Source organism: Elephas maximus, chromosome 26 (assembly GCF_024166365.1).
Source record: "Elephas maximus indicus isolate mEleMax1 chromosome 26, mEleMax1 primary haplotype, whole genome shotgun sequence".
Lineage (NCBI taxonomy): Eukaryota > Metazoa > Chordata > Mammalia > Proboscidea > Elephantidae > Elephas > Elephas maximus.
The window spans coordinates 25306195-25330240 of NC_064844.1; the positions used below are offsets into that span (position 1 = coordinate 25306195).

A 24046-nucleotide genomic window follows, 5' to 3' on the forward strand; every position below is an offset into this window, starting at 1 on the left:
TCAAAAAATGTTTATATTATATGATTGCTAAAATGTCTTGGCTCATTAAAAAATAATAACTGAGTCCTTGTCATGTGCTAGGTTCTATTCTAGGTGATGGGGATGTAATAGTGAAAAAACACTGTATCTAAAAATCTGTGATTCTACATCACTTAGTGCTTTTTTCCCCCATCTATAAAATTGAATACAACTTTCAGGGCTTGCGCTTGCAGCCACAGAAACAACTCAGTTGAGCTTAAACCAGAAAACCAAGCTTGTTGCTGTCGAGTCGATTCCGACTCATAGCGACCCCATGTGACAGAGCGGAAATGCCTGATAGGGTTTTCTTGGCTGTAATTAGAGAAGCAGATTGCCAGGTCTTTCTCCCACAGAGTAGCTGAGTGGGTTCAAACTGCCAAACTTTCAGTGAGAAACCAAGTGTGTAACTGTTGTGCCACCAGGGCATAGTATAAGTTAAAATAATATTTGCAACTGCCCCTTAAAACTTTTTTTTCCTTGGTTTATGGAAGTATCCAAAGTAAAGGAGGAGATAATCTTATTATGTCTGTAAATACTATCCTCATGTCTTGGGTACTATGTTGATAAAATGTAATGTGTCCAAAGAGTGATTATCAGGATGGAGAAGGCACTGGAGATCACGTCATAAGAGGAGTGATGGAAGAATCTGAGATATTTAGCTTGAAGGCGTGATGTAAGAAATCGTTATACATAATTGGAAACTTATTGGGTAGAAGGGGGAAATGTAGATGGGACTAGAGGGTACCAACTAATATTTATTGAACCTTTGTTCAGTAGCTACATCTAGCACTGTTCTTGATGTTTTATATACATTCTTCTGTTTATTGTTGTAAAATAAGGATTTTTTTTTTAAATAAACAGTGAAACTGAGGCTCAGAAAAGTTTAGTTATTAGCTTATGGTTACCGAGTAAGTATCCAAACAAGCATTCAAACGTTGGTTTGATTCCAAAGGGTTGGATAGGAAGCTACAGTAAGACAGGTTCGATGCATATTATGAAGCATTTTCTAAAAGTACAGTGGATTGTCTTCTGAGGTGTAGTATGCTTCCTGGCATTGAAGGTATTCAAGGAGAGACGATAATCATTTGGAAGTAGGTCTGTGTGTTTTGGAGTGGGGAGTGAAGTATTGAATCTGAAGTTGGACTTACAGGAAGGGAGAAAAAGTCGTTCAGTGACTGTTGTGCATGCGCTGTGGGTGGAGATGTTAGGAAAACAAACACTTTAAGGACATTATGCATGGCCTTTATGAGTTTACAGTTTTGTGCTTTGCTGTCTGAAGAGGTGTTAATAGTCGTTCTCATTCCTCTTGGATAAGAGCAGCTTCGTTTAGATTCTGTGGAGCTTCCCTCCTTCCCGTCAGTGGAGCCTGGTTTTCAGTGTACTGAAGACAGAGTTGGTACTTAGGGTTGATGTTATTAGATTGTCCTTGAGATAGCTTTTGAGGGGCTCTGGATTTGGAATGGCTGTTACAACTAGATTGGTTCTAGAAGCTGCAGTGGGGACCAGGTCATGCTTCCATTATCGTTGACCCAGTTTACCTAAAGAAGGTACATTGTACGTATGTACGTTGTAAGCATGACTTCATTTGCTGGGTACTCACCTGGAATATTGTCTCTAGCCTGATAGGTAATAGATGTGATAGACCAGGAGAGAACCTAGATAAGTAAACATTTCAAATGGAAAGAACATTGGGTCTTCTGTATAAAAGAGGATAAAAAAAAAGACTCCTTATACCAGTGAAGACATGTTCAAAGTATTAATATGTGGACGGAGTAAACAATTCTGACTTATCCACCAGTGTAGGAAACATTCAAAGTATGATGCTTAATAGAGATAATGTGTAGGTAAAAGATACACTACAGATGATTTTAAAATTTATTATCAATATATAGTATAGGAAGGAGCCCTGGTGGTGCAGTGGTTAAGCACTTGGCTGCTAACCGAGTGGTCTGCAGTTTGAACCCACCAGGCACTCTGCAGGAGAAAGATGTGGCAACCTGCTTGCATAAAGCTTCACAGACTTAGAAACTGTATAGGCAGCTCTACTGTGTCCTGTAGGGTTGCTGTGAGTCAGAATCAACTTGATGGCAGTGGGTTTGGGATATAGTATAGGTAGAGATAAGAAAGTATTGATTGAAGAGGAGTGTTAGTATTTAGTGGAAAGAGGAAGAATTCAGAACTCATTAAGGAGGGGGCCAGTTGTTTGAAAAAAAATACCTTTAATGTATCAGTTTTATATTTGGAGACAACTCTAAAGCTCTTCTTTTTTAAAAAAAAATAAAGCAAGCTACAGAAAGGATGAGAAACTTTTGTTAAAGAGGATATGATTTAAAGATAAAGAAATATCAAGGTAGATTAACTCACAAACGGCAGATTCATAGTAGGTTAATAAGGAAAGGGCAAGGGGCTTAGGATGTGCCTTCAGCCCTTGAGGTTCAAATAGTTGTATCTTCTCCTAAGTACTATATTGATTGTATTTAACGTTTTCCAGTTTTTACATAATTAAATAACAACATAACAAAATGAAGCCTTTTGACGGGTTTTTTAATTGGTCCTGTAATGCATGTCTTTGTGAGAAAACCAATTAGAAAAATAGTCATGTTTCTTAGAACCATATTCAGGATAGTGGTCACCCATGATGACAAGAGTAGTAGTAGGAGGAGATGTGATCGACTGATTGACAGTGTTTTTATGTATAGGTTGTTGTTAGGTGCTGTCGAATCAGTTGCAACTCATAGCAACCCTGTGTACTACTAAACGAAACACTGCCTGGTCCGTCCTGCACCGTGCTCACAGTCACTGTTATACTTGAGCCAATTGTTGCAGCCACTGTGTCAGTCCATCTCATTGAGGGTCTTCCTCTTTTTTGCTGACCCTGTATTTTACCAAGCATGATGTCCTTCCCCAGGGCTGATCCTTCCTGATAACACGTCCAAAGTATGTAAGATGTAGTCTCGCCATCCTTGCTTCTAAGTAGCATTCTAGTTGTACTTCTTCCAAGACAGATTTATTCCTTCTTTTTTCGGTTCATGGTATATTCTGTATTCTTCGCCAGCACCACAACTCAAAACCGTCAGTTCTTCCATCTTCCTTATTCATTGTCCAGCTTTCCTGTGCATTATGATGTGACTGAAAATAGCATGGCTTGGGTCAGGCACACCTTATCCTTCAAGGTGACATCTTTGCTTTTCAGCACTTTAAAGAGGTCTTTCGCAATAGATTTGCCCAACACAACGCATCTTTTGATTTCTTGACTGCTGCTTCCCTGGGTGTTGATTGTGAATACAAGTAAAATGAAATTCTTGACAACTTCAGTCTTTATTTATCATGATGTTGCTTATTGGTCCAGTTGTGAGGATTTTTGTTTTCTTTATGTTGAGGTGTAAACCATACTGAAGGCTGTGACCTTTGATCTTCATCAGTAAGTGCTTCAAGTCCTCTTTACTTTTAGCAAGCAAGGTTGTGTCATCTGCATAACACAGGTTGTTAAATGAGTCTTCCTCCAATCCTGATGCCCTATTCTTTATACAGTCCAGTTTCTCAGACTGTTTGCTCAGCATACAGATTGAATAGGTATAGCGAAAGGATACAACCCTGACCCATACCTTTCCTGACTTTAAACCAATCAGTATCCCCTTGTTCTGTTCGAACAACTGCCTCTTGATCTATGTACAGGGTCCTCATGAGCACAATTAAGTGTTCTGGAATTCCCATGCTTATGTACAGGTAGTCCACAGTTTATGATGGGATTCCATTCTCACGACTCTAATCATAGGCCAGTTCTGACATAAGTCAGATACCTTTTTTTATTTTTTGTTGTAGTTTTTGTAGCCTGTTATGTGGCAGTATTTTAAACAGTAAATCATAACAAAGACTATCTGCAAGTGAACATCTGAGAATGATAATATCAGCAAATTAAGTGCTGTAACATTGTATATAGTACATATCACTAATGATAAGATGTACCAGAAAAACAGCAGGTGGTCATACGTGTTTAAGTGCATAAGTATGAATACGTTGTAAGTCAGGAACTACTTGTACTAAACTAAAAAAAGAAATATGGGTTTTTGTTTACATTATTCTTCATACCCTTTTGTAGGTCCCAAATGTTGTGTAGTAAAATAATGTGCAAACTTTTTATCAACGTAAAATGTTCAATTGCATATACTTTCCACAGAGATTCAGCAGTTTTTAACATTTTGCCATTTGGGCTTTTATCTCTATATTTATATAGGAGGGTAGTGGTGGTTCTGTGGTTTATTCTTAAAAAAGATTGTTTTTTTCTATTTCTAGCTTTTTAAAAAAATTACGATTTAGGTGAAAGTTTACATAGCAAGTTAGTTTCTCATTAAGCAGTTAATACACAAATTGTTTTGTGACATTGGTTGCCAAGCCTGCAACGTGTCAACATTCTCCCCTTTTGCACTCTAGGTTCCCTCTTTCCATTAGTACAGTTTTCCTGTCCTTTCCTGCCTTCTCATCTTTGCTTTTGGGCTCGTGGGCCCATTAGTCTTGTATACATGATTGAACTATGAAGCACATTCCTCATGTGCATTATTTTTGGCCGTATAGACCTGTCTAATCTTTGGCTGAAGGGTGAACCTCAGAGTGACTTTAGTACTGAGTTAAAACGGTGTCCAGGGACTCTGCTTTCGGGGTTTCCCCAGTCTCTGTCAGACCAGCAAGCCTGGTCTTTTTTTTGTGTGTGTGAATTTGAATGTTGTTCTACAGTTTTCTCCAACTCTGTCTGGGACCCTCTATTGCGATCCCTGCCAGAGCAGCCAGTGGTGGTAACCAGGCACCATCTAGTTGTTTTGGGCTCAGTCTGATGGAGGTTGTGGTAGTTGTGGTCCTCCGTGGTAGAATTCTTGCCTTCTATGCGGGAGACTCGGGTTGATTCCTGGCCAGTGCATCTGAAGTGCAGCCACCCTGAAGGCTTGTGTTAACTTCTGAACAGGTTTTAGCAGAACCTCCAGACTAAGACATGCTGGGAAGAAAGGCCTGGCAGTCTACTTCCAAACATCAGCTAATGAAAGCTATAGGGATCACAATGGTCTACTCCTGTGGTGCATGGGTTGCCATGAGCCAGGGGCTGACTGGACAGCAGTTTACAACGTATTTATGTACATATTTATTTTACTAAACTATTTGAAAGTAAGTTGCAGACATCATGGTACTTTATCTCTAAATATCCCAGCATTCCTAAGAATGAAGATGTATTCTCACATAACCATTATACCTAAGACAACAGTAATACAAGTTTCTCCAATTGTCCTTAATATGTCTTTTATAGCAGTTCATAATATGCACGGGGTCACCAGGATTTGGAGTCGACTTGTCAGCTGGTGGTGGTGATCTATTATGAAATGAAGCTCACACATTGCATTTGGTTATCTCTTTAGACTCAATCTGGAATCCTACTTTCTCTATTTTTTGTGATGCTTTTTGAAGAGACCAGCCAATACAGTTTTAAAAAGAAATTATATTTCTCACTTTTGAAGATCTACAATGTCTCCAAGTTTTCTGTTGTCCTTTTATTTTACCTCTGCCAGCTGATTTCTAAGAATCAACTGAGATAGATGACTGTCTTGACTCTTAATTGTATCTGCAGTTTATTGTGTAATTATTTTTACAGTAAAACCTGTTAAGTTAGCTATTACTTAACATCCTCTTTATGCTTTACTGTACTCGTTATTGGAAACCCTAGTGGTGTAGTGGTTAAGGGCTACAGCTGCTAACCAAGACGTTGGCACTTTGCATCCACCAGGCACTCCTTGGAAACTCTATGGGGCAGTTCTACTCTGTCCTATAGGGTCTCTGTGAGTCAGAATCGACTTGATGGCAGTGGGTTTGGTGTTTTTTTTTGGGGGGGGGGTACTTGTTATATTTAATAATAATAATAAGGTGTATTTAAGGAACTCCGGTGACGCAATAGTTAAGTGCTTGGCTGCTAACCAAAAGGTTGGTTCAAATCCACCCAGTGGCTCCAAGGGAGAGGATCTGGCGATCTGCCATGAGTCTCTGTGAGTGGAAATTACTCAACGGTATCCAGCAACAATAACAGCAGTGTACATTTGGTTGTCAAGTTTCACCTAGGCAAAGATTCTTATTTGTTAGCGTTGCTAATAGATTGTTGGTTTATATAGGACATTATCAGAGAGAGTCATTTGAAGGTAATGTTTGAACATCAGTTTAACCGTAGAAAAAACTCAGCATAAGCAATTCAAATGAAATTCCAAGAACTGAATTAGTATGTACGAGGAGCTGGATTTATTTGTTGGATTTAACAATAGCGTTAAGAATAGTCCCATGGTTACCTTATGTTTTTAAGTCAGTGCCTTTAAATGCTGACGTACTTTTTTTTAATTGACGAGACACTCCGTTTGTTAAATTTTTCTAACAGTCTTTATAATAAAGAAAAATTGGTGAGTCTTTTAAAATAGCCATAAAGGGATTTAATTTTTAAAAACTGATTAAATTTTAATGGTAAAACATTTCAGATTAATCTGTTTGTGGGGAGAAAAACTTTAATACATTTCCTTTTATATATTTGGATTTTACATGGAAGTTGTTTCTGACATTGTGATGCAAGAGAGGTGCCCAGTGGATAGGAATGAATATAGATCTTTGTCTTATTAGAACTTAAGTAAAAAAAGAGAAGTATTTGCGTTTGCAAAGTAATTCTCGTAGAAATTTCCTTTTAAAATAAACTTTAACATCATATACCCACATTTTATAACATCTTGCTGGGCATACTTAAAGATACACAATACTCCATAGAAGCCCAGGAAGGCTGGCATTTTTTCAGTGCTCTTTTTTTTTTTTTTTATCAGCAGAGATTGTACTTGTAACCTTTAAGTTACCATGTGTACACTGCTGAGTAACCTCAAGTTATAAGGAGACTAGATTACCAATTAAATAGCAACAAAAGATTATATAAGCCTATTACACTACAGGAAAAAGTATTTGTTGTTGTTGTTAGGCGCCATCAAGTCGGTCCCAACTTACAGCAACCCTGTAGGACAGAGTAGAACTGCCCCATAGAGTTTCTAAGGAGTGGCTGGTGGATTTGAACTGCCAACTGTTTTGGTTAGCAGCTGAGCCCTTAACCATTACGGTACTAGTATATTGTCTTTATATTAAGGAAAAATTTTAAATTGGGAGTTTTTTGTTCATGTAGCCTACTTGAGATTTTGATTTTGTGGAAGGAAAACTATGAGATAAGAATAAGATAACCAATCATTGCATGATGAATTTTTTTCTGAAATTCCCTTGGAAGTGGAAATAAGTTATAAATTGATAACTTATGTGTACTTCTTTTTGAGATAGAATACTCCCTCTTTAGAAATTGAAATTTTCAAACCAAACAATTGATGATTTTACTCTCAGGCCCTTTTGCTAACTTATCAATTGGCAATTGTGTTTGGGATTTTTTTTTTTTTTGTAATGTTTGCTTTTTTAATGCAGAGTTGAATTTCCTAAAAGATGCAATTTAGGCTTTTAAAGCTTTTAATTAGAAATTATTTTCTCTTGTTAGGAGGCAGGTGGAAGTCATCATAAAGTTTCTGTTTCACCCGTTGTCCATGTTCGAGGACTCTGTGAATCTGTGGTGGAAGCAGACCTTGTGGAGGCTCTTGAAAAATTTGGGACTATATGGTAAGGACGGTAGAGACTTCATTTAACAGATTTAACTCAGTGTGGCATAATGTTTTACTCTCAGCTTGATGTTTAACGTGGTATATGTTGTCTATGAATGTATTTCTTTGGAACCTTTTAAGCTTATTATTTTTAACCTTCTGGGGTGATGCATGGATATACTTTGTGGGTCCATGTTCACCTCTTACTCCCCAACCAGGTTGTATGTAGAATTGATGATGCACATTTTTCATCTGGTTTTCAGATGAGTCCATGATTTCTTCACACACACTACTCTAAACCAATGAATGGGCAATGTCCTTCATCTTCAGAGCTTCAAGAAGTGGTACTTAATACTGACTTTTTTGTTTGTTTGTAGGAATTCATTGGTAGCGCAAAATGGGTAGATGAATGGTAGGCATTATTTGCTTAAGTCCATGTTACTGTGAGTTCTTACTCAGATCATGAGACGCCAGTGTTTCATCCTAGCTTGTCTTCCTGTTGTACTTTGTGTTTTCTCAGGCTCCTCCTTTCTTTTTCCACAGCTGGTGTATGTTCAAGCATATTGACTTAAGTGAAACATAATTAGAAAAGTAAATCTGCTGCCAAAAATAGCTGCTCAGACATTCTTTCTAAAATATTTTTGGTGTATACCCAGCTGTTCTCTTCTTAGTATGGATAATCTGGCGTTGATTTTATTCTTTTTTTTTTTTTTCTTGACAGATATGTTTGTGGTTTTTATTATAGGCGTCTGAGACACAGCCAACTTTGGAAATATAGAAGTAGAGAGGAATTTTCAGTGTATTTGCTAAGACAGTTGATTGCTTCAATTTAATAAAAAATTATGTGAAGTTTTTTTGAGTATGGAAAGGATGATACTTAAATAGATAGTGAGGGAGAGATCAGAGATGCCCACAAGAAACGAATCATTGCTTCAAAGTAGGAGTAGTGTCAAGTGACACTTTCCATCATGGCAGCATTTTATTAATTTCTTGGTGACCTTATTGAGAGGTAGTAACTTGTCAAACCTGTCACCTCAATTTGTGTACTTCAGAAACCACTGTTACATATCGTTTATCATTGGAGGTAAAAATTGAGAATCTACATGGGCATAGAAAAGCCCATATCTTGAAGTATCACTGAGGTGACTATGTCAATTCTCAGTCTTTGAAGTGAATACGAAAAAGTTAAGTCTATTTGGAGAGTTAAGTCTTGAAGTTATATCTAGTGTGTCGGCATTAGAGAGACTAACCACATTTATTCTAAGTTTCTTCCAATGGTTGTATAAGTGGTGCATTGTCCTAAAGGTTATAAAGAGGTGGGACTCTGGTCTAGTTTTCTTCCGTTCTTGTATATTTAAGGCTTTTTAGGTTACTTTCTTACAGCCAAGAAACACTGAGACACATGTCAGGAAACAAGATGATGAACAAATACAGTTGGAAACTTTGGGGAGGCAGTAATGATTTTGATAGTTGTATGTTAATTATGACCTTGACCTGAATATTAGAGGTTAAAGAAATGGAGCCAGTTGTTTAAGTCGATGAGTAATTTGAATTACTTTTAGGTGATCTGTCCACTTTTAGACTTTATATTATACTTAGTCCATGGTATAGTCTTCTAGATATGAATGACATTCAGTTGATTTCTGTAGTACACCTTTCTGCCTTCAAGATTAGTAGTTACATAGATAGAAAAGTTGTGAGACAATTGGAACCAAATTAGTGTACAATTAAGAGCTTATCTGGCCTAAATAAGTATAAGAGGGGTTTCAGTTGTATGAAATAGTCTTGAATAAGTGGTGACTATCTGAAAGCTGAAAGAACCATGAACAGCCCCCAACCACGAGTAGAGGCTTTCCTTCAATGTGTTACAGTCACAGAATCTTTCCTTATTATTTATTTACTTACTTATTGGGGTGCGTTTGTGTGAGTGTGAGTGAGAGAGAGAGATTATAAAGATTTAAGACTATATGGAAACTGCTCATATTAAAAAAGCAAATTTCCAAGTTAAATATATACTGTTTATACCTAGAAACTAGTTGTATAGGAAAGAAGTGCAGGAGAAAACACGAGATGTTAAAATTGATTGTGTCAGGAAAATAAAATTGCTGTATTTTTACGTTTTTCTTCCTATTCCATAGTATGTTTTTGTGTATTACAATAAAAATATTTTAAAATATGTATAGCAGTCTTTTCCTTTCTTGCCTTGCATTTAAAGGAGTGAAAGCTAGGTGGCAATTAGCGTTACTAGTTTAAAGTTTTAAAACAGTAAAACTTGGGGACTCATTATTTGGCAGTGAAGTGGTTGCCTCCTCCTGTTTTTATTTAAAAATTCGGAAACATTTTTCAAGGTATAGAGTTGAATGCACTGACCCTGTCATGTGCCTTAGCCTTTTTGTTTCTTTATCCATTTATCTCTTTGGTCTTCCAGTCTTCCTCATATTGATGCTTTTTGAAGTTGTGCATGTGTGTTTTTTTTTAATTGTGTGCCAGACAGTTTAAGCACATGCTCAAATAAAATGTCTGTGACACTCTGGTTTCCCTTTCTCTATCCTCATATGATGCCATTTTCCTGGGTCATCTTTTTTACCTGTGCTTTTTTTTTCTACCTTATCCGTGCTTCTACCTTGCTTCTTATTTGAGTTCTAGAAAGCAATTTTGCTATAACCAAATCTGTAATTGGCCAATAAATAGTTTATTTTTAAGGCTTTATCCTTTATCTGAGCCAGAAGGTATTAGTAACATATTTACTTGGTGATGTAACTTAGTGTTAAGCCAGCTTATAGTTGTGAGATCAGAACCAGTTGCCATGAAGTCAGCACTCCTACTCACGGCAACCCCATGTGTATCAGAGTAGAGCTGGGCTCCATAGGGTTGTCAGTGGCTGTTTTTTGGAAAATAGATTGCCAGGCCTTTCTTCTGAAGTGCCTCTGGGTGGACTTGAACCTCCGACCTTTTGGTTAGCAGCTGAGTGCATTAGCCATTGGCACCATCCGGGAACTTCATATTTGTGAGAGAAAAACATTTGTTTCTGAATTTCTTTAGCAGACCTGATTCTAGGGTTTTCTATTTTTGTATGCAAGACTTCAGAACTTTGGTGAGAAATCTGGTTTCTAAAAGAAATGTTTGTCTAGTGGTGTTTATATCTCGCACTTATAGTTGGTAAATTTTTTAATTCAAGGCCATATTCTTTCTGCATTTATCTCTTTAATTTTGAGTGACGTGGGTTGGGGAGAACTAAGAAGCCTCATAGACCAACAGATCCTGATTGAGCATCTGCTGTGTGCGAGGCTCAGTTTATAGATTCTGAGGATATAAAGATAAGGCAAAGCATGGAGAAAATACGGTAGTAGTTACCTTTTATTGAAGACCTTCAATGTGCCAAGCACTCTGCTAAGCAGCTTGTATGCCGTGACTCTACTCTTGTCAACAGTCCAAGGTTTATGAATGAAGAAGTAGAGATTCATAAGAAATTCAGTAATTTGCCAGGCTCCAAGATGGTCCGTCTGTTATTAATACTATATTGTTTGTCAGTTTCTAAAGCATAGCAGTAGGTCCTGGATGCCTGCTTGAGAAACACTGCTGTCACTGAGTACCTGATCTGATGGGATTTTTCTCAGCCTTTTGCTGTTAAAAAAAAAACATTTAATTGTATTTTTAAACATTTTTCACAGCATTGTTCAAGTGAATAGAGGATATGTTGTTTCCCCCTCTGTGATCCATGTGCTGTGATTTCTCTCTTCCCTCTATTTCTTCATTTCTTTATTTTTCCTTTCATATGGTAAAATAAATTCCACAAAAAGAAAAGTATAAAAAAAAAAAAGTATACTGTGAAAAGTAAATAAATACACCACTTCCCTGCCCATAGGCAACCGTGATTATCAGTATTTACCGTATTTAGTGAATATATTTTCATGGGTTCTTTAATATTTAAAAGTATTGTAAAGGAGATTCTTTGTATGGATTTGGCTCAGTCTGCAGTTGCTTCTGTTTATCTTTTGATTATTTGTTTTTAGTAAGAAAAATGAAATTATAGTCAGTTTCTACTTATTGCTAGTGTACTTACTAATTTGGAAAATTCAAGAGAGGTAGTAGTGTCTGAGGCCCTAACTGCCAGCCTGATGTTGAATTTAATCTGTGTCGGTTTCAGTATCTCGATACTTGCCAATATCACTTGGGAGTGGCTGCCTGAAGAGTAAACTGGGTGGTGCCATTAGCAACCGGTAACAGGAAATTACGTTTGAGGGTGGAATGAGGTACAAAAGCTTTCAGATACGTACCGTCTACTTGGTATACCACAGTTAATTAGGTGATTTAAGACTTAACATTGACTATAGGTAGTGAATGATACTAACCTGTATGATTTGACACATTTTTATTAAAGGCTAATTTTACTTTTTAACTGTTTACATTCGGGTGTTTCCTTCCAATCTCTCTTTTCCAGCTATGTGATGATGATGCCATTTAAGCGGCAGGCTCTCGTGGAATTTGAAAACATAGATAGCGCCAAAGAATGTGTGACGTTCGCTGCGGATGACCCGGTGTACATTGCTGGTCAACAGGCTTTTTTCAACTATTCTACAAGCAAGAGGATCACTCGGCCGGGAAATACTGATGACCCATCAGGAGGCAACAAAGTTCTTTTGCTGTCAATTCAGAATCCCCTTTATCCGATTACAGTGGTGTGTATTTTAGTAGGGCAAACTAAATAAAAAGTGGTTTTGGAATTTGCCTCTAATCAGCCTATATAGCGTGCTTCATTGCCATCTAGATATTTGAAAGTTGTTCCTTTTTTAAGAATCATTAAAATTAGTATTGATTCTCAACTGTCGTGTGGAAGGAACAACAAAAAAGGTATACATTGAAGCTAAGAGGCCAGAAGAACAGTTGTCCTAATTAAATAAGCACATTTATTAAATTTTATTACTTAATATCAGCGTCATTTCTGTTTGTGATAATAAGGGACTAGACAAACTTGTTGGAAGTGATCCAGGAAACCTCTCACTCAGGTGCCAGCTCATGTAGTAGGAGCAACTGCTGGATGATGGCAGCTCCGCCGTACAGCGAGAGCCACATCTCTTTTGGGATAGCGTGTTAAAAACCTGTCTTTGACTTTCTTAAAATTCCCTGATTCTTCATCCTTTTAAAAAGTGATATTAATGGAATTTTTAAGAAGAGTTCACGTCTTGAAACAGTTTAGTCTTCTTCATTATCACATGCCTTTTCATAACAAGCTGGTGAAAAAGACACTTGACTTCGTAACGGATAGAATATCCAAGTAAGGAAAGCCTTAACTGTATGATTCCTCGCATGGTTATTCGATATTGGGACATCATAAGCTTAAAGCAAAGCGTAAGATACCCTTTAGATTTAATTGAACATTATAAATCTGTTCACTTTTTTACAATATTTATTGACCTATGTTACAGTATTAATACATTTATAATATTTGCTGTTCTGGGAAGAAAGAATACTTGTGTGTGGCTATGATGCTGAACAAGTTTCAGCAGGTTCCAGACTAAGACAGACTAGGAAGAAAGGCCTTGCAGCCTACTTCCAAAAATCAACCAGTGGAAGCCCTGTGGATCATACAAGTTCAGTCCGCAGCCTATCACGGAACGGCGCAGGACCTGGCAGCGCTTCTCTCTGTTGTGCGTGGGTTCGCCATGAGTCGAGGGCAGGCTCAACGGTAGCTAACAACAGCAGATCTACTACAGTGACTCTCATTTTTTTATTGTTGTATCCCTGTTAGTGCCTAACAGTGCAGCTGTGTAGTTGTAGATGGCCAAGACATTTCTCAAAAGTTGAGTAATTGTTTCTAAGCCGGTGTTTAGATGCCGTTTAGATGACTCGAGCATCTTCTTTGGTGACAACTCTCGTTGTATGATTGATATACTGTGGATCTTTCTCTATAGCCACTGCCCCTTGAAAAATGAATACCGGAGTTGACTGCTACCCCTTAATATTTGTTGCTGTAATTCAAGTGATTATAATATTAGACATTTCGGTTACATTTGGAAAAAATAAACATAGATTAATGATAATTTTTAGTTTATTGATTATGTATTATCAGAGAGCACCTGTGAAGAAAATAAAAATTGAGTATTTGTTTAGGAGATAAGACAGGTAACAGTGCTTCTCAAATGTTTCATTGGAAATACTTTAATGTGGGTATATTATGTCGGGGAGGAAGTAACTTTAGGCTCATTAAAGTGTAACAATTTGAAGTTAGTTAAAAAATTAGTTAAAGTTTCTAAACTTTTTTTATTGAACTTTTTAAGTGGTCATAGTTTATGTAAAAATTACTCCTGGATGTTTAGTTAGTAATTAATAGAAATGACATCTTGACAGGTATTGGTTTTTAGGTAAAACAAAAGAAACATTAGAGTATAGCTTTAATGTTTTTCTAAATGTAAGTTATTAAGAAATCTTGTTTTTTTTTTCCCCCATAGGATGTTTTATATACTGTATGCAACCCTGTTGGAAAAGTGCAGCGTATTGTTATTTTCAAGAGAAATGGGATACAAGCAATGGTTGAATATCCTTTATTTGTAAATATTGATATGTATGAATGCTGTCTCAGTCGTGTGAATGTGATTTCTACCTACATAAGCATTTCTAGACAAGCGATGTTTGCTTTTTTCCCATCACAAAAATCTGCTTGACTTAGTTTTTTTTTTTTTTAAACCATATTGTATTGTGTTTTTGGTGAAAGTTTACACAGCATTTTAGGTTCCCATTTAACAATTTCTGTATACATTGTTTAGTGACATTGGTTACATTTTCACAATGTGTCAGCATTCTCATTATTTCCATTCTGGTTGTTCTGTTTCCATTAATCTAGCTTCCCTGTCTGCCCTTACCTTCTCATCTTTGCTTTAGGGTGAATATTGACCATTTGGTCTCATATAGATGGTTTTTCAAAAGAGCTCAGTACTCACTGGTGATATTGTTTATTTTATGAGACAGTCTGTTGTTTAGCTGAAAGGTGGTGACCTCTGTGAGTTGTTCCAGTTCCAAGTTTAAAGGGTATCTCATGGCGACAGTCTTGGGGATTCCTCTAGTCACTACTCGTCCAGTATGTCTGGCTGTTTTTAAATAACTTGAGTTTTGTTCTACATTTTTCTCCCATTCTATCTGGGACCATCTATTGTGCCCCTGGTCAGAATGGTCAGTAGTGGTAGCTAGGCACCATCTAGTTTTTCTGGTCTCAGGATACATGGGCCATGGCTCATGTGGGCTTTTAGTCCCATAGCGTAGTTTCTTCTTTGAGTCTTTGGTTTTCTTCTTTGTCTTTTGCTCCAGACCAGTAGAAACCAACAGTTGTATTTTAGATGGCTGCTCTCAAGCTTTTAGGATCCCAGACGCTACTCACTAAACTAGGGTGTAGAACACAAAATTTATGAACTGTGTTATGCTAATGGACTGAGTTGTCCCATGAGACTATGGTTCTAAACCTTCAAAACCCAGTAAACCAATCCTGTGAGGTGTTTGGGTGTATCTAGGTGGGCTTAGGTTTTAAAAATGAAACTGCTACCATAAAACAGTCTAGTGCTGCATCTTATAGTGTACTTTATAATAGGGGAAAATTACACCACTCAAAATATGTATACTTATACCTTTTTGAAACTTAACCCAAGTGAACTTTTCTGAATCATCCCTTAAAGTAGGTAATTTGAAGAACCAATACTTTAAAGCCAGTAGAACCTTTCTAACCTTATTGAGCTTTTTTAGTGCTCATGGTTTATATAGAGGTTACTTCTGGATATTAAATTTGCTGTATGTTGAGTTAAAAAGAGAAAGTTGCGTAAGAGTATATATAGGACAATACCATTTTTAAGTAAAAAAGAAAAACTAACCTATCTCTGCATGCATAGAAAAGATAGAGCTATACATCAGACTGTTAATAGTGCTTACTTCTGGCAAGGAATTTTTTTGATTGATTTCTTTATTTTTATTGTTTGATGTATACGTATACATATATACATACTACAAGCATGGACTAATGCAATAAAATGAAGATAGTTAAGTGATCATAAAAACCTCCTTTCTTAGAAATATATATAAAAATTTTGTATTGTTTTTGATTTTTTGTAACGTTCTTCCTACGTTGAGTAGTATTTCTGTTTCAGGGTAGCAAGCTGCCCTTAGAGAATGGGACCACATGCTATTTTTTTTTTTTTTTTCAATTTGGTTTGGTTATATGATGTTTTATTTGAAACCCTTGATCTTAAAATTGATTTCTCCTAAAATTCAGCTAGAAAATGTATTAGTAAAACATTTCCAAAAGTGAATATTTTCAGCCCTTTCTTTAGAGACTGGATGATGATTAAATATTGGACACCTTAAACCAAATTTCCTTAATAGAAGTTATGTTTGAATCAGTCCTTTGTGCCCAGAAAGCTAAAGCAGCACTCAATGGAGCAGACATATATGCTGGATGTTGCACACTAAAAATTGAATATGCGAGGGTAAATACTTTTTTTTTCAACATTTTGCCAAAGAAATATTTATACTTTGGATATATAATTTGAACTTACTTTCTTTTTAATCTTAACAGCCAACGCGTCTAAATGTTATTAGGAATGACAATGACAGTTGGGACTACACTAAACCATATTTGGGAAGACGAGGTAGGTATTTTCTTCATTTTAGAATGTACTTACATCTGTTGAAAAATTTTAACATGCAGTTAGATTCCTTTTTCCTGATAGGAACTAGTTAATTCAAATGAAAACCTTGTTGATGAATGCTTTCATTGCAAAAGACCATGTAATGCTGGAATATAACCTTGAACGTTAGTGCCCCCTACCGGTATTTACTGAGCTACTTATATTTAGTTCAACAAGGAGCCCACACATACAGGCACGCCCGCAGTTCAAGGACTTGCATTTCTCCAAGCAGCTCTCTCTCTTTGGAGGAGAGGAAACTGATTCAGAACATTCCTTACAAACTTCAGACTTGCACACTGCTTCTCTCTGGAAAGGACTTTTCCCCCAAGCTGGACAAGGCATTAAGAAGGATAGAGGACTCCGGCAGGCTGACTCTACACCTCATCACGCACATCGGCAACAGCAAAAAGCCCTCTGAAAACTCAGACTTGCAATTCACCTTGACTGCATACTGCATGCACCACCACCCCACGTTTTCAAAGGAGGACACTTAACAGTACTTCAGACTTGCATGGGATGAGCACCATGATAGACTGTGCCCATTTACTCAAGTTGTACGTGTATATCGGTCTGATTGCCCTTCAGGTTTCAGTTGTAGAATTTAAGACTTTTCACTAACGAAAACCAGACTTTCTCTGCAGTGTTGTAAATCTTCATGCCCATTGCTGTAATTGTTTGCAGCTCAGCTTTAAATTGTTAATTGGCAAATAACCAGGGCCAATGTATCTATAGGCCTTGGGAATTAATAATGCTCAACCAGTCCACACAGGTATATTAAAGATAAAACAACCAGAGCGGTGCACACTTGCTGCCCTTAAGTTTATTTTCTTGTTTTTTTCCTCAATTGTGAACACTGAACAGAAATTCTAACGTAATGGAAAGGTGCATTATATGTAAAAGACGTTTTTCTGTGTGGTTTGATTTTTGTAAAGTGGCTGTTTATAAGTTGTCACTTTTTGTAAAAATTAAGGTTATCACTCATGTTAATTTGTGTAACTAGAAATTTTGACATTTCAAATGTAGGTTAAAGTACCATGTCTGTTCAAGGTAGAATATATTTAAACTTGATACATCTGAAAATAAGAACATTTCATTTGAGATGCATTTTCACTTATAACCTATAAATGCTAGATTTCATGAGAATAGCTTTGACTGATAAAATTGTTCAACTAACTGTGTGGCAGTTCTGGAATTTACAAATTACAATGTGGATCTTGTAAAAACAAGGGGGCTGCAGTATTGCCTACATCTCAACTACAATATCAGTATTTGAATCATGTGTTGGAAACACTCACCAGATGAGAATGTCTGTGAAACTCAATAAACTAGAAATTTTTTTTATGGCACCCAAAATATATTGGGTATTAGGGACTCTGCAGTCCATGTACTCTAGCAAAACAACAACAACACAGAGATAATGCGGTTATCCTTCTGCATGTTCAAATATTTAGGACTTTCGGGTGATCGGCCCCTTTGACTCTGATTCACAGGGAATCATCTTGCCTTATGCTTGGGGTTGCAGAAGGGTTTGTTCTGTAACGCAGATTTGTCTGTACCCCACAGCACAGTTCACTACTCATGGAAATCTGCTTGGCCTACACTTGGTGTAATAGAATACAGTTAATGGAAAACAAGGCCTTAGTACTCAAACAATAGGACAAGTGGTTGATGAGAAACCTCTCGCTTCTGTCAGTTTACGTTCAGTGAACACTTTTTTGTTGTTGTTCACACTCATTTGAAATAGCTTTGGTTTACATTTCTCAGAACGTCTCTTAAAATATTTATTGTTGTTGTTCGTGTTAGGTGCTGTTGAGTCCATTTTGACTCCTGGCAACCCCACGTGACAGAGTAGAACTGTCACATAGGATTTTCTAGGCTGTAATCTTTACGGGAGCAGATCGTCAGGTCTTTCACCTGTGGAGCTGCTGGGTAGGCCCAAACTGCCAGCCTTTCGGTTAGCAGCCAAGCACTTAACCGATGTGCTTATCAGGGCTCCAAATGACGTTTATTAGATATGCTTTTTGTTCTTATTTTATTTCTGTTCTTTAAAGACGTTCAAAGTTTGTACAAAGCCAGTTTAGATTAGTTTTTCTTACAAGGAATATGAGTTTACAAATGTGTAAGGTAGATACTTAAATAGTGAAATATAATTAAAGGAAGTAAAACAGAATTTTAGTTTATACTTTCAGGGGAAAAAAAAAAATCTTGTTTTCTATTTCCTTACAGATATTTGTGTGGCAAGACTATAGAAGTTTACATTTTTATTTCTGTGGTAATCTCAGCTTGCTCTCAAGTTGATGAAAGATACTGAAACTGTTTAGCTGCTTACCCCCAAATAAAGACCCTCATCACTTTTTCTACTCCTGCCTTCCTTCCTCTACCCAACCCCCCCTCAAAAAAAAACAAACTTTTAAACACAGTCTCATTAAAAAAAAATCCTTTTCAGGCCTAATTGCATTTTAGTGCAAAGAATCCTTAACCTGGGCTCCAGGGAACCCTTCAGAAACGTTAAGCCAAAGTTTGTAATATATTCATCTTCCTGGGGAGAAGTTCCACAGCTTCCATCAGATTTTAGAAACTGAAAAGATTATAAACCACTATTTAGAAACTGATATATTCAGTGTTTGACTCTTCTGTCCCTTCTTCAGTTCTGTCTGACCTTATAACCAGAATGTTTGGCTGAAAGAGACCTTGGAGATCATCTACTCTAACTCCTTCATTTTATGTATGGAATCTTCTGGTCCTCAAGCCGGTGCTTTTTCCTTTTTAGCGCACTGTTAACTATAACAATAAAACTGAGCCATGAAGACATTATAGTGGTTTTGGTTTATTTCTAGATCAGATAAGGAATTGTATTTAGTGTTTGGTGGCATACTTAAGCAGAGGAATAATAACAGACTGGATTAGCAGACTGGATTTATTGAAGAGTGAGATTTAAATGGTGAGATATGCTGGATGCCATGTCATGGAAAGAAGGAACTGTGAATGTTTAGTCTGGAGAAGAAATGACTTTGGAGGAGTGGAAGGATGGTGGGATATAATAACTTTTCAAGCATTTGAAAGGGTTTTGTGAGAAAGATTAAGTCTGTGAGGCCCCATTAGGGGGTAGATATATGGACAAAGAATCAGTTTCTAGACAATAAAAAAATTAATTTTGCCATGATTTAGGACTACTGGAATATGTAATATGTAAGGGAGGATAGTGAATTCCTTGTCACTGGTGTGTTGGGTAAGCAGAGACTAGATGGTCTGAATTGATCGGGATGAAGTAAAGAAAATTTATACACCAAATAAAAGTTAAACTAGATGACCTCCTAAGTCCCTTTCAGTGCTAGGATAACTTGGAATAGATAATTAAACCAAAGTGAAAATTAAACTATTTCTCATCTCCCATAAACCTCATTTGTTTAGGTGACTAAGGGTATATGGAAAGTCTCTCTCTTTGAATTTTCAACAATTAGAATGACCAGAGTCTTAAGATACGTAAAAAAAAAATCTTAGTGGGCACTGTGATTCCATCAGCAAACTTTCTAAAAGTATTATACAATGATTTTTAAATTTTACTAACCAACATAGGAAGTTCCATTTTAGAAACCTGCAATTTTTTAAATTAATATCTCAAATTAGATTTTGGAAAATTGGCCTGCCCTCCCCCAAAATATAGCTAGAATAAAAATATTCTTTAGGAGTATTGTAGTGCTCTCATGCAATAATGTAGCCCCCTTGCTTGGCTTTATCTTGGCATATTTAAACTTTGGGGGTGCTCACAATTCTGCCTGGTGTTAAGGTCTGTAGACAATGGCCGATCCATGATACAGTATGGGCCAGTGATGTGCAAAATTTCAGCTCTCCAGTCAGTAGGTGTTTGTAAATATGTGTATATACATATAAAATACTCTGTGTTTACTGATTGTGAAACCATGTAATACAGGTTGTTGTTGGCTTATGCTGAAACTTCTTGAAAGAAGCCCACTTTGAAAATGTGTTGCTGTTGAAGCTAATAGTATGATTCAGGTACTGTCTTTCAAAAGTACTGCACTTAAAGCTTGTTTTAAAGACATGTATTGGTAAAAACTTCTGTACAGTGTCAAACTCTAGCATTGTGTACATTCACTTTTTGAAAAGTATCCATTCTTCCCTTAAAATTTGAAAGCGTGTTTGTATTTGGCATTTGCCAAAAAGATATTTTCAAGTTAAGTGGAATTTGTTGGACAGAATTATTTTCCTAAACTTTTGTTGTTTGTATTTAAATTGGATATGAATGGATGTTTAAAGTTAACCAGGAATCATATTTCTTTTATGAATTGTAATGGATGTTTTGAAGGGGTGTTCCCCATGTGAGAACTGTTAAGTACGTGGGTTAAAATTGTTAAAACCATGTTTCTACTTTTGTGTCAGATAGAGGAAAGGGTCGCCAGAGACAAGCCATTTTGGGAGAACACCCTTCTTCGTTTAGACATGATGGCTATGGTAAGTTTGCCAAGGCAGAAGGAAGGTAGTATAGATGAACTATTAGATTTTTTGCATTTCTGATGAAGAATTGCACATTTCTTGCCTGTTTATTTTTTCTGTCCGTCTGACTTGGTTTATATGGGGTCAGTCCCCTTATAATACACGCCCAAGGAGTTGTCCAAAATTCTTTGTTTTCTTGGGATACTGACCTATCAGATGATCCTTGAGATAAATGAGAGTTCTTGGTTGGGAATTGAAAACTTTTTTGCCTTTCTGTTTTGTTATGTTTTGGTTTTGATTTGTAATGGCTCTACTAGAGAACCAAAAAAGAAGTATTATGGCTCAGTAAGTGGTATTTACTTCCATTCCAGCGGTTTTGGGCAATGAGAATAATAAAGGCAGAAGGAATAGGACTATTTGTCAAAAAGGAAGCATGTTTCTGGATAGATCTTATCTTAGTTCTACAGTTGGTATTTTGGTTTTGGTTAAATTTGTATTTAATTCAGTTCCCCTTTAAAAAGTCTGAGCTTTTAGTATTTACTATTAAGATATGTTGATAAGGTTATAAAATCCAGAATAACTTTTCTCCAGAGAAAAGTTAGTTATCCTTATAAGTAGATGTGGAGAATTGCTATTGATAAACGTTTTAGCTACTTATAAATTCTGTGGTTTTATGTGTTTTAGTCGTAGTTAATGGCCCCACCTATTCTGTGATTTAAATTTGAAGTATAATACTATCAGAAGTGGCAGGAAATAGAAATTGCTATATTGTACTCTTGGGACTTATTGAAAATCGTCTAGTGTTGCCTATTGTCTAAAATGTTTTAAAATTACCTACATATTTACTTAAAGGATCATTCTTAGTTGTGAGTTTTTGCTTATTCCCTGTGTCTTTTTTGAACTCTAGAAATTTGTTATCTGTGTTTTATATATATATTCGTTCAAGGCTCTATAGTAGTCTGTATGGCAGAAGAGATTGAAACAATCTCTATGTTATGGTAAAACAATCAATGTGGTATAGAATGAAAATCATATTATGGTTGTTTAGTGAATGTGTCCCTTGGTCATTTCACTTAGTTGTTCCTGAAACGGTAAATATTAGATATGGTCTTATGGGTAGTTCGCCTGATCCTGCTAAACTAAAAAACCACTTATTGTGAGCCCGTTGTGCTTTGCATAATGGAGGGTGACAAAACAGTTACTAGACACAAGTTTGTAGTCTAGTTGTAGAGTTAAATATGTCATGACAATCAGCTGAAGGCTAAAAGACTGGTTAAATGTTTTGCCAAAGGGGGCTAGAAAAATCTGGGAAAGCATAAATTAAGGAAAAGGAACTCTTCTGTGGTACTGTTGAGACAGATTATTTTCTCAGTATAGGTTTTCAGGTTTGCCTTTCTTTATAAAATACATTTTACTGAAAATTGTATAAACAGAAATACGCTATATGCTCTAGAAGAATTTTATATTAAAAAAACTATCATAAAAGTCTCTGAAAATTTCACGCTTTAATTTATTTACTGTGTGTGTTTGCACGCGTGTGGGCGCGCAAAATTTAAAATGTAAGCTTCCTTAAAGAGAGGTGCAACGTTTCTTTGGAGTGACAGTTGTTAAATAGGAATCATTCAGGCGCTACGAGGAGGAATGGTTGTGGTGGGCTTGTACAGGGTCGCCCTTTCTGGACTATCTCCATTAAAATTTCTGAGGATAATACGCCGTACTTTCCCAGGGATGAAAGCAGAATTGAGTGTAGGAAAAGAGAGAATAAAAAGAGGTGAAGAGAAGTAAGATAAGGAAATGGGAGATAAAAGCAAAGGAGAGGAGGTGGTAGTGATACTGTTTTTACAAGTCACAGTTGTATCGCTTCAGATGAGCAGTTCAACAAAACAGGCATTTACATTTTGAGGTTACATCTCTGGTGGCTGTTCCTGTGTGATGGTGTGTGAAATAGAGAGAATAGAAAAAGTTAATCATGGTTCAGGACCTGTAGATTCCATTAGGATAAATTTATTCAGTGGTTTATTTTAGTAGTATCATTAGAATTCTTTTAAGTCTTTTAATTTGGGGAAGCCCAACCTTAATGAGATGTCCTGGTAGCAGTACTCATACCTAAACAATGGCAAAAATGAGTATACAGATTTATTTGCTGTGAGCCTAAGAAAAGTTTATATATTCGTCAATAGCATCTCTGGTTATGGTTCCTGGACCAAAGATTTTAAAGTTCAGAGATGAGAAACACCTTTAGAATATAATAACACTATCTTTTTTGTGTGACACTTTCCCACATAGAGTTTTTTAAATACCTGAAGCATTAACCTTTTAAGCATCAAAACTGTTTGCATTAACTAGTGGAGAAAGCTTTTAAAATTCTCTTATTCTTTCCTGTCTTCTCAAACAATATAGGTAACAATTTAAATAGTACATTGTTAGCTGCTGTTGAGTCAGCCTCCAACTCATGGTGACGCCATGCCCAACGGGATTGGGCCATTGTGATCTATAGGGTTTTTACTGACTGATTTTCAGAAGTAGATTGCCAGGCCTTTCTTCCAAGTCTGTCTTAGCCAGGAAGCTCTACTGAAACCTCATTAGCATCGTAGCACCACACAAGCCACTACTGACAGATGGGTGGTAGTTGTGCTTAAGGTGCATTGGCTGGTAAATGAGCCTGGTCTGTTAGTGGAAGGTGAGAGTTCTGTCACCAAACCACCACTGTTGTTAGGTGCCGTCCAGTTAATTTTCAATTCATAGCGGCACCATGTGACAGAGTAGAACTGCCCCCCGAGAGTTCTCTTGGCTGTGATCTTTATGGAGTGCCACCACAGCACCTTCTTAAGTAGTATAGGTAACACATTAGAGACATTAGTTATTCTCTTGCACTGAATTTGGTTGTTACCTAGAGTAGTGGTTCTCAGCTTTGGACGTTGGCCAACTTAAGCAAAGTCAAAGTTTCCACTACCCACCTACCTCACATTTTTCCATTTTCCATGAAGAAGAAAATTTAGTAACAATTATAAAGTATGACGGTAGTGGTGGTGTTTGGAGAGGGGCAATATAGTATGTGTACATACTTGGCAATAAGGATAAGAATCATTGATATTTGAACCTTGGTGCATGTGTAATGGTCTAAATTAGAGGCCAACATATGTATAGTTATTAGAAAGTAACTCCCCATGAACTCTGTTGATTGTTTTGATAAGCTACCAGGTATGAGCAAGAAGAGCAGTTGAAAACCATGACCAATTTAAGGCAGTGCTGAAGCTGATGCATTGCTAA

At 36.7% G+C, this 24046-nt stretch overlaps 1 protein-coding gene across 5 annotated transcripts in view; it reads left to right on the top strand.

Moving 5' to 3' along the window:
* The window catches only part of HNRNPLL (heterogeneous nuclear ribonucleoprotein L like), a 72316-nt gene that overhangs the window by 4509 nt on the left and 43761 nt on the right, over window positions 1-24046 (top strand). For 3 of the 5 annotated variants that reach the window (XM_049870243.1, XM_049870244.1, XM_049870245.1), the window contains exons 2-7: window positions 7556-7674; window positions 12097-12334; window positions 14105-14190; window positions 16027-16123; window positions 16213-16285; window positions 20723-20794. In XM_049870243.1, the coding sequence (XP_049726200.1) occupies window positions 7556-7674; window positions 12097-12334; window positions 14105-14190; window positions 16027-16123; window positions 16213-16285; window positions 20723-20794 (685 nt within the window). Of the gene's footprint in view, window positions 1-7041; window positions 7136-7555; window positions 7675-12096; window positions 12335-14104; window positions 14191-16026; window positions 16124-16212; window positions 16286-20722; window positions 20795-24046 lie in introns of those variants that run through there. The other 2 variants (XM_049870247.1, XM_049870246.1) reach the window with 2 other exon arrangements.